We start from the raw sequence: 9,993 nt of genomic DNA, 5'->3' as shown, positions 1-9,993 counted from the left end.
CATCCTTTACCTCACAGTATATATAAGGTGACCAGAGGTGAGGAATACAGTGAGTGCTTAGAACACTGATGTCATTATAATGTGTGAGACAAGACGGGAAAGAATGGCTGAAAGCCTGAGTGTTCTCAACATGCTCAAAGTGCTCATAGTACGTTATTTTCCTGATTCAGGTACCTCTGTTACCTGTTTTACTACCAAGACTCTGTCCGGCTGTCCCTGACTCCAGCCATCATGCCAAGGGGACAGAAGAGTAAGGCGCGTGCTCGTGAGAAAAGGCGCCAGCGGCTCAAGGAAGCTCAAGCAAAGGAGGCAGAGAAAGTAGAGTCACCTGCTGGCTCTGATCAAGCTTCAGGAGATGCTAAGCCAAGCACTTCTACTGCTGACTTCCCTCAGCAGTCTGAAAGCTCAGCACCCAGCAGCCCTGCCAGCCAGGAAGTGACCCATGGAAGGTCTGATAAGGGTGACCAGGGCCAAGGGGATGGAAATGTGCATTCCTCCGGGGCTCTACTGTCCACTAGAAGCATACAGATGGATCTTATGACAAGGAAGACGGGAAAGCTGATGGAGTACATGCTCCTCAAATACAAAGTGCAGCAGCCCTTGAAGAGGGGAGAGATGCTCAAAGTTATCAACAAAAGGTTCAAGGCACACTTCCCTGAGATCCTCAAGAAAGCCTCCTATCGATTGGATGTGGTGTTTGGCCTTGAGCTGAAAGAAGTCCAGCCACATGGTCAAGCATATGAGCTGGTGAGCAAGCTAGATTTCGAGGATGATGGAAGTAGGAGCAATGCGTTAGGTGTTCCTACCAGGGGTATTGTGATTGCTCTCCTAAGTGTGATCTACCTAAATAACTACCGTGCTGCCGAGGAGGATGTCTGGTATTTCCTGAATGCACTAGGAGTCTATGATGGGATCATACACGTCCTCTTTGGGGATGTCAGGAAGCTGATCACTGAGCAGCTAGTGCAGGAAGAATACCTAGAATACCATCAGGTTCCTAACAGTGATCCTCCATCCTATGAGTTCCTGTGGGGCCGGAGAGCCTATGCTGAAACATGTCAGATAAAGGTGATGGACTTTTTAACCAAGATCAGTGAAGCCTTGCCTGGGGTTTGTTTATCTCGTTATGAGCAGGCTTTGATTGAAGAGGAAGAGAAAGCCCAAGCTGCAGCTGCAGCCAAGTCTGGCACTAAAGGCAAAGCCAAGGGACGTACTAAGACCAAGTTAAGTCGTCCTACTCACAAGTGAGGTATAAGGTAGCCTGTGCTTTATGATTGAAAAGTTCTGGTCATCTTTTTACAAATAAGCTGTTGATAACCTTTTGGTGTATTTTAGCAAAGTTTTAACTTGGGCTTAAATGTACACAGACAAATTTTGTAGCCCGTCCCTTCACTGCTGTTAACCAAGTTGGGAGCTCAAATTTTTTGGATTGATTTGAAATACAGTTTACAATTTGACATGTTCTAAGGATTTGATGATATTCATAAGATACTATGGAATTAGATAAAGAAAATGGTGTGTGATATATGAAAGAAAAATATTCAAAAGTGTTAGTCTTTTCAGTAAATATTTTCTTTTAGTCCTTGTTTTCTTGGCATTGATGTCAGGGATGTATACTGACTGTTGTTTCTGATATTAAAATATTTTTGAGAAATTAGCAGAGATGCAGACCTCTTGTTTTAAAGTTTCATGATTTAACCAAACACACTGCACATCTATGCTTGCAGAGCTGTCTCCCTGTGTACTGGACATGTTCAATAATATAAGCATGAGCTCTGGGATATGCAATGATATTTTCTCTAAGAAACTCTCATTATTGGACAGAATGGAATAAGATCTCTACTTCCTAAAGAAACAATAAATTGAGTGATGTCTTATTCAACAGAAAATATTTTTCTATGTTTATTACTAGTTATCTTTAGGGCTGAAGGTCTTGTTTTTCCTTCTTGTTCATGACCTGGCATACACGACTTTCTTTAGAATCTTTTAGGCAAAACGTTAAGAAAAAAAAAGGATAATAATTAATTAGATTATAAATTTATAAGTGTTATCTAGTATACCATAAGTCTACTGGGTTTTAGATATAACCAACTGTTCTCTATATTAAAAATCACTTCATTAAATTTGTTTTCTGAACTTTGTTATAGCAATCATAATGTTTAGATTAAAGTTTGATGTAAAAGGTTGTTTATGAATATATTTGTATTAATTTAAATTATATGTAGGTTAAAAAGTTTAAATGTTAATTCAGTACCCTGGGATATAATGCTTGATTTTCTATAACAATATTTTTTTTGTTTCTGTTTTATTTTTGGGACACAATTCTCTGTGTTGTCTGACTGTCCTGAAACTTTCTCTGTAGACTAGGTTAGGCTTAGACTCACATAGATCCACCTGCCTCAGCCTCCCAAGTGCCGTGATTAAAGGTATGCACCACCACTGCCCAATTAACAATATTTTATTAAGTGTTGATGTGTTCTTATTATTCTTTCGTAGATCATCATTTAAAACCTATTATTAAATCTTAATTTTTAAAAATGTTTTCCCATTGCAAAAGCTTTTGCTGTTTGGATTGACAGTCATTGCTTTACTCATAAAAAGTATTCTGTTCAGAGAGTGATAATTACTTAAATATGCCAAATAAATTGCATAGTGTTGTAAAAGTTGTTCTACTCGTCAGATATTTCCATAAAGAGAACTACCTCAAAACCCTCAGCCATACTTCTTCTGGCTTGAATGTAGAGGGATGGGAAACAGATCCTACCTGGAGCATGATGAGACTTCCACTTTGGGTACTGAGGGGAGTGAATTGATGCAAAGGTCCAAAATCAGTAGAAGAGAAGATGCCAGGAACCTCAGAAGTCATGCAGTTGAGCCAGCAGACAGTGTATTTGGTGTATCTCTTCTCTGCCTAGAGGGTCACTGCAAGCACACTAATAGGCTTTAAGGGACAGGACCCCAGGTCTGCAAAGTAGAGTTCTCATTCAGAGCCAAAATCAATCTGAGAGAGCCTTTGTAGATTGAAAGGAATTTTCTCCTAAGAAAAAGTGTGGGCTCAGAACCCTGACCCTGTTGTCAGGCCCAAGAAATTCAAGCCTTGAGAACCATGTGAGAAAGTTTGCCCAGATCAGCTCTTCTCAGAAAGGTGTGGCTTCCTATGGAGACTGGACCTGAACCTGAGGCATTACTTGGCTCTGGTAAAGGGTGGGACACAGCATTCTGAGATCCAGGACAAAGCTGTCAACCTGTGTAGTAAATCTAGACTTCCACTTAAAGGGCTGAGGCAAGATAGGAGTGCAGCTGACAGACTTGGGTTCATATGGGACAGGAGCTCGAGCTTAATTCTACCTAGTTGAAATTTGTTATACAGAAGTTGTGCCCTTGTGTCCTTTATTAAGCCCGCTAAACCCCATGGTGGTGGGGGTGGGGTGGAGTTCCTGGACAGCAGAGGAGTGTTGCTGAAAGCTGAGAATTAAGCTCTAAATAAAAGAAGACTTGCATGCAACCTGGGGCAGGACATGTAAAATCGGCGAGAGGAAGAGGTGGGTTCAGGTGGAGATGGACGCATGGCGGGGTGGTTAACGCATGAGTTAAGTGGGGTCTTCCGAGGTTCAGGTTTTAAGCTCTGCACAAAATAGCCCAAGAAAAGTGTAGGCAGTGGGAAGGATTAGTGTTTTAGGGAAGTACAGTAAGGAAACCAGACTCTCCTCTAAATTTCCTCCACAGCAGTCCAGTTCCATTGTAACCTGTCCCGGCTGTCACACTTCAGAGCCTGCCCCTGGCAGGATATGGTTTACCCTCTCTTCATGTGAGTGTGGGAGGAACTGGGTCTTAGTGCCCCTGGCAAGGAAGCCACCTCTGCTGCTCAGACCCCGCTGCTGGCTAGTTCTGAGAGAGGTCTGCAGTCAAGGTAAGGATGCTGAATGTGTACCAAGGAACACACAGTAACCATTAATAACCACATGGACCTGACTTGGTTGAACTTGTAGGTTGACAGGCTTGTCCTGGGAAAGTACAATTTAGTTTGCTATCTCAGAGAGAAGAGGGTACTATTTTCCTACAAAGGAGCCCCGATTCTGAAGATGTCAGCATCATAGTCTACACTTAATTAAAACATTGGTTCCTCGGTGATAATAATCAAATTACAACCAAATGTGTATCCATACCAAGCAGACAAGGCATGACACTCTAGAAAGTCCCAGGCAGTGTATGCAAGCAAACCTGGGGAGACCTAACTTCTTCCCTAGGAAATCAATTCATCAGCAGAGAAACTTAATATCGAGGTATCGAAACCTTTCACTGAGGACCTGAATTAATATCCTTAGAACCCATGTAAATCTGGATACAGGTATGTCTGTAATCCCAGCACTCGTGCTAGATGGCAGGTAGAAATAGGAAAATGCATAGAAGCCAATGGGTGAAGTTACTCATGGTGCAAATTCATTAACTCTCTCTCTCTCTCTCTCTCTCTCTCTCTCTCTCTCTCTCACTCACACACACACACACACACACACACACATACGCATACACTGTCTTAGGATTATTATTGTCGTGAAACACAATAACCTCTGCAATTCTTATAAAGGAAAGTATTTAACTGGGGCTTGCTTACAGGTTCAGAAATTTAGTTTATTTAGTCCAATGCTGTCATGGTACAGAACATGTTCGCATTCAGGCAGATATGATGTTGGAAAAGTAATTGAAAGTTCTACATCCAGATTGGCAGGCAGCATGGAGAGAGAGACACCAGACTGTATCAAGAGGCTGCTAGTTAGTTCCTTGCTGTTCAGCCCCAAAATAATCAGACAGAAACCATATTATTTGCAATACTGTTTGGCTAATAGCTTAAGCATACATCTGGCTAACTCTTATATCCTAAATTAACCCACCTCCATTAACTTGTGTATTGCCACATGGCTGTGGCTTAAAGCATAGTTTCGGTATGTCTGTCTCTGGCAGTGGCTCCATGGCTTCTCCCCAACTCCTCCTTCTTTTCTCTCAGCATTCAGTTTAGTTTTCCTCACCTAGCTCTGCTCTGCACTTCTCTGCTATAGGCTCAAAACAGTTTCTTTATTCATCAATGGTATTCACAGAATACAGAGGGGAATCCCACATCACCAGGCCAGGCTTGAGCATTTGAAACCCCAAAGCCAACCCCCAGTGACACATTTTCTCCAACAAGGCCACACCTCTTTATAGTGCCACTCTCTAATGACCAAGCATTCAAATACATGAGCCTATAGGGATCATTCCTATTCATACATTGCACACACTGTGGTTCAGAGACATAAAAACACATACACAAGCATGCAAAGAGGGAGAGGGAAAGGGAGAGGTAATAGTAGGGATAGAAAAGTACCCTGGCCTGCCTATGAGGCTCTTCTATTATCTTTATATGAGATTTAAGGGAGAAAAAAATCTTTGACTGGAAAATACAGCCATCAAAAAGTTCTAGCATATGCTAGTTATTATACCAGTTACATTATTTCAGTGCATGCTTTCCACAGGTTGCAGAGAATAACTTACCACAATCATGTCATAGATTTGCAATCTTAAATTCAGAGAGTTAAATAACTTACACAGTGTGCAGTTGGTTAAGTGACTGCACTGAGCTATCATCCATATTGTGAAATAATCAAATGCCTCACTTTTCTAGTATTCTCAACCTGAGACTTACCAATTAACCCTTTTCATTTTTGTAAATGTATTGTAATAGATAAGACTCCCATAGTAAAAATACTGTATATACTATGTGGTGAGAGCAATAAAACCACCAAAATTTGTGTTACATAATATTATCTGTTTTCAACACTGGACAGTAAACTATAGTCCAGGCCACCTTGTAAATCACCATGTAGCGGAGGCTGGTCTCAGAGTCTTGGCAATCCTTATACCTTACTTGAGGCATAACTATGCTGAGTGCAGAGATTATTGTTGTGAACCGAATCTTCTGGATAACTTAAGGACAGAAGAAAGAAAACAAAAAAGAACACACACACACCAAAAAACATCAAAACATTAGGGGATAAAAGAATCTGACTAAGGCATCCTTTCCATTTTGTAATTAATTAGTATTTGAAATGAACCTATTAAACCAGGCTGGAGAAAACTGAAGATATAAGTAGAGTTTCACTTAGATCTTACTTGTACCCCCTCTATCAATTCTTCCCAGACCCTCTTTACTTCCAGATCCACCAAAATCCACACTCTTTCTCTGTTTCTCTAACTAGAAAACAAACAGGCATCTAAGAATTTAATAAGATAAAATAAAAACAAACAAACCAGTGTAGGACAAAACAAATGGGAGGAAAAAAAGCCAAAATAACATAAGAAACACATACAAATATTGAGACATTATATATATATATATGTGTGTGTGTGTGTGTACATATATATATATATATATATGGACATATTTATATATATATTATATTTGGTGCTTTGGTCTAGGCAGGGTGTCACTCTATATAGTTTTTGTGATTATAATATAATTATACCATTTCCTGCTTTTCTCTTCTCCTTCCAAACCCTCATATACTCCTGCTTGTTCTTTTTCTAATTCGTAGCCTCCTATTTCATTAATTGTTATTACATATATACATACACACATGTAGATACGTATATGTTACTCGTATGTATGTTTTGACTGCTGAACACTTGCTATTGGATAGCAATTAGTGTGTTCTTCCCTGAAGAAGACTTGTTTCCTACTCTAAGTATTTTTCAGTTACCTGGAATGCTTTGTTTAGGCTGAGGCCCCATGGGGTTTTCCTTTTCTCCTTTGGCATATCTATTGGTATCATTCTCTTGTTCAGTTTATGTTTAGGCAGACATATTGTTGAGATTTTATGTGTGTAGCCTCTGACATCGCTAGGAGGAACAGTCTCACAGCAAATGCCCTGTTCCTTTTGTTCTTATACTATTTCTCTCCCCATCTTCCACAATTGTCCCTGAGCCTTAGGTCCAGGACTTGCATTGTAGATGTATCCATTGGCCTCTGTATTTTGTATCTCTTTGCCTCTGTATTTTGATCAGTTGTGGTTTTCTGTAATGATCTCCTTCTGTTGCAAAGAGAAGTTTCCTTGATGTGGGCTGAGGACTACTCTTATATGTGGGTACAAGGGTAACTGTTTAGAATGCAGTTAGGGATTATACTAGTTTGGTAAAGCGACAGGTGTAGTAGGTTCTTACGCTGGCTAGTTTTATGTCAACTTAACACAAAGCTACTTATCTGAAAGGACAGAATTTGAATTGAGAAAATGCCTCCATAAGATTTTGCTGGAAGGTTATGAGTATGGGAGAGTTCTCCCCTCTACTCATCTTTTTTTTTCTTGGTTGCTTCTCATCTTTCATGTGGCACTAGGGGCAAGGGAGAGATGCCATCACCATCCCTTCATCAGTGTTTGAGGCAGGTGGGAGAGCTGGAACTGAGGTTAGGAGGGCCAGAGACCTGCCCCTATCTACGACCAGCTGCAATACTCGGGAGACCAAGCCCTAAACCTGCCTGGGCAGCACAGTAGAGCCAAGCCCATTGGGAGAGATGAGGATGAGCCAGCCCTGTTGTTGAAAGCATGGGAGAACTGTCCCCGTTACTTACCTGTCAATGTCTGTGGAAGGTGGGAGAGCTGCCCCTGAGGTCAGAAAGGCAGAAGAGCAGCCCCTGCCCACCACAAGCTGCAACACTCAGGAGAGCAGGCTCTCCACCTTGCATGGGCAGCACAATAGAGTCAACCACATTGGTTGAGGTGTGGGTGAGCCAGCCCCAAAATTATGAGCATGAGAGAGCTGTCCCTACTACCCATCTGTCATATGGTGGCATGGGTGAGGGAAAGATGCCCTCCCACCCCCTGCCCATCAACACCAGAGGCAGATGGGAGAGCTGACCCTGAGGTTATAACAGGAAAACAGGCTTTGCCCCTCATGAGCTACATCACTTGGGAGATTGACCCCTATTCCATACCTGGGCAACACAAGTAGAGCTGGCTATGAAGGTGTAGGTGTGCAAGATCTGACCCGAGGACATGAAAGCGGAAGAACTGGCACTGACACTTGCTCATCACTGCAAGTGGTGAACTTGCCAGGGCAGTGCAGGAGAGCTCGCCTTGGTTGAGAGGACAAGGAAGAGCTAGGGGACTGACCGACCCTATAACTATCCAGGCCCAGAACCAGGCTTATATGTTGGCCCACCCCATCTATGCTCTGCTGGAGCATGTGAGGGGACTGGTCCTGCAGGCCCAAAGTTGCAGGATCTCCACAACAGCAGGACAACCAAAAGGGGCTCCAATGGGGGCCCCAAATCAATATTGTAGCAGAATCCAGAGGCCTTGAATCAGACCAATGACTCTGCAATGAACACTTGCAAGTACAAATTCATGGATTACAAAAATCTGTCTGGAAGGCATTTTCTTAATTAATGACTGATGGGGAACAGCACGTCCTGTTTTAGGTGGTGTCATCCCTGGGACGGTGGTTCTGGCTTCTATAAGAAAGCAGGCTTCCATTTTCTGGTATCCTCTTCAATTTCTTTCTTCAAAGACTTAAAGTTCTTGTCAAATAGATCTTTCACTTCCTTGGTTAGAGTTACCCCAAGATATTTTATGCTATTTGTGGCTATCATGAAAGGTGAAGCTTCTCTGATTTCTTTCTCTTCTTCCTTATCCTTTGTATATAGGAGGGCGACTGATTTTTTGGAGTTGATCTTGTAACCTGCCACGATACTAAAGGAGTTTATCAGCTGTAGGAGTTCTTTGGTGGAGTTTTTCGGGTCGCTTATGTACACTATCATATCATCTGCAAATAACGAAAGTTTAACTTCTTCCTTTCCAATTCGAATCCCCTTGATCCCCTTGTTTTGTCTTATTGCTATTGCTAGAACTTTTCTAGCCATAAATAAAGGACATCAAGCCTATAATTCGTAAAAAATCCTAGAGAAGCTATGTAAGAAGGTGAACCCAAAGAAAAACATATAGTTATCCTCCTGGATACTGGAAGTAGACAAGATTGCCGGACAAAAAATGGGAACATAGGGGTGGGGTGGGATGGGGGAGGGGGGATGGGGCGAGAAAAGTGTGAAGTGGAGGATGGGAAGAGCTTGGGGGAATAGGATGGTTGGGATATAGGAAGGGTGGATATGGGAACAAGGAATTATATATCTTACTTAAGGGAGCCATTCTAGGGTTGGCAGAGACTTGACTCTAGAGGGGTTCCCAGGTGTCCAGGAAGACGCCCCCAGCTAGGTCCTTGGGCAGCTGAGGAGAGGGTGCCAGAAATGTCCAGATCCTATTGCCATACTCATGAATATCTTGCATATCACCATAGAACCTTCACCTGGCATTGGATGGAGAAAATGACAGAGCCCCACGTAGGAGCACCGGACTGAGCTACCAAGGTCCCGTTGAGGAGCAAAAGCAGGGAGATCATGAGCAAGGAAGTCAGGACCGTGAGGAGTGCATTTAGCCATTGAGACGGTGGAACAGATCTAACAGGAGACCACCAAGTCCAGTTGGAATGGGACTGATGGAACAGGGGACCAAACCGGACTCTCTGAATGTGGCTGACGGTGGAGGAGGACTGAGAAACCAAGGACAACGGCAATGAACGGGAACTCTACAGCATGGATGGGCTCACTGTGAGCCTTGTCAGTTTGGTTGCTCACCTTCCTGGACTTAGGGGGAGCTGGGAGGACCTTGAACTTAACATAGTGAAGGGAGCCCTGATGGCTCTTTGTCTTGGAGAGGGGTGGAGTGGGGGTATGGGTGGAAGGGAGGGGAGGGAAGGGGGAGGAGGAGGGGAGGAGATGGTAATCTTTAATAAAAAAAAAATGAGGAAAAAAAAGAAAGCAGGCTGTGTAAGTCATCAGAAGCAAGGTAGTGAACTGCACCCCTCCATGGCTTCTGCATCAGCTCCTGTCTCCGGGTTCCTGCCCCCAGGTTCCTGCCCTGTTTGAATTCCTGTCCTGACATCCTTTGATAATGACTGTTATATGAACGGTGA

At 42.7% G+C, this 9,993-nt stretch overlaps 1 protein-coding gene across 1 annotated transcript; it reads left to right on the top strand.

Annotated features, from left to right (window-relative positions):
• The first annotated feature begins 231 nt into the window (after positions 1 to 231).
• Positions 232 to 1,248, top strand: LOC119804228 (melanoma-associated antigen B4-like). Its single transcript, XM_038315709.1, has one exon. It carries the CDS (start codon positions 232 to 234, stop codon positions 1,246 to 1,248), a length of 1,017 nt encoding a protein of 338 aa, XP_038171637.1.
• The last annotated feature ends 8,745 nt before the right edge of the window (positions 1,249 to 9,993 follow it).

Source organism: Arvicola amphibius, chromosome X, assembly GCF_903992535.2.
Source record: "Arvicola amphibius chromosome X, mArvAmp1.2, whole genome shotgun sequence".
NCBI classification, from domain to species: domain Eukaryota; kingdom Metazoa; phylum Chordata; class Mammalia; order Rodentia; family Cricetidae; genus Arvicola; species Arvicola amphibius.
This window is presented reverse-complemented; position numbering and strand designations above follow the sequence as displayed.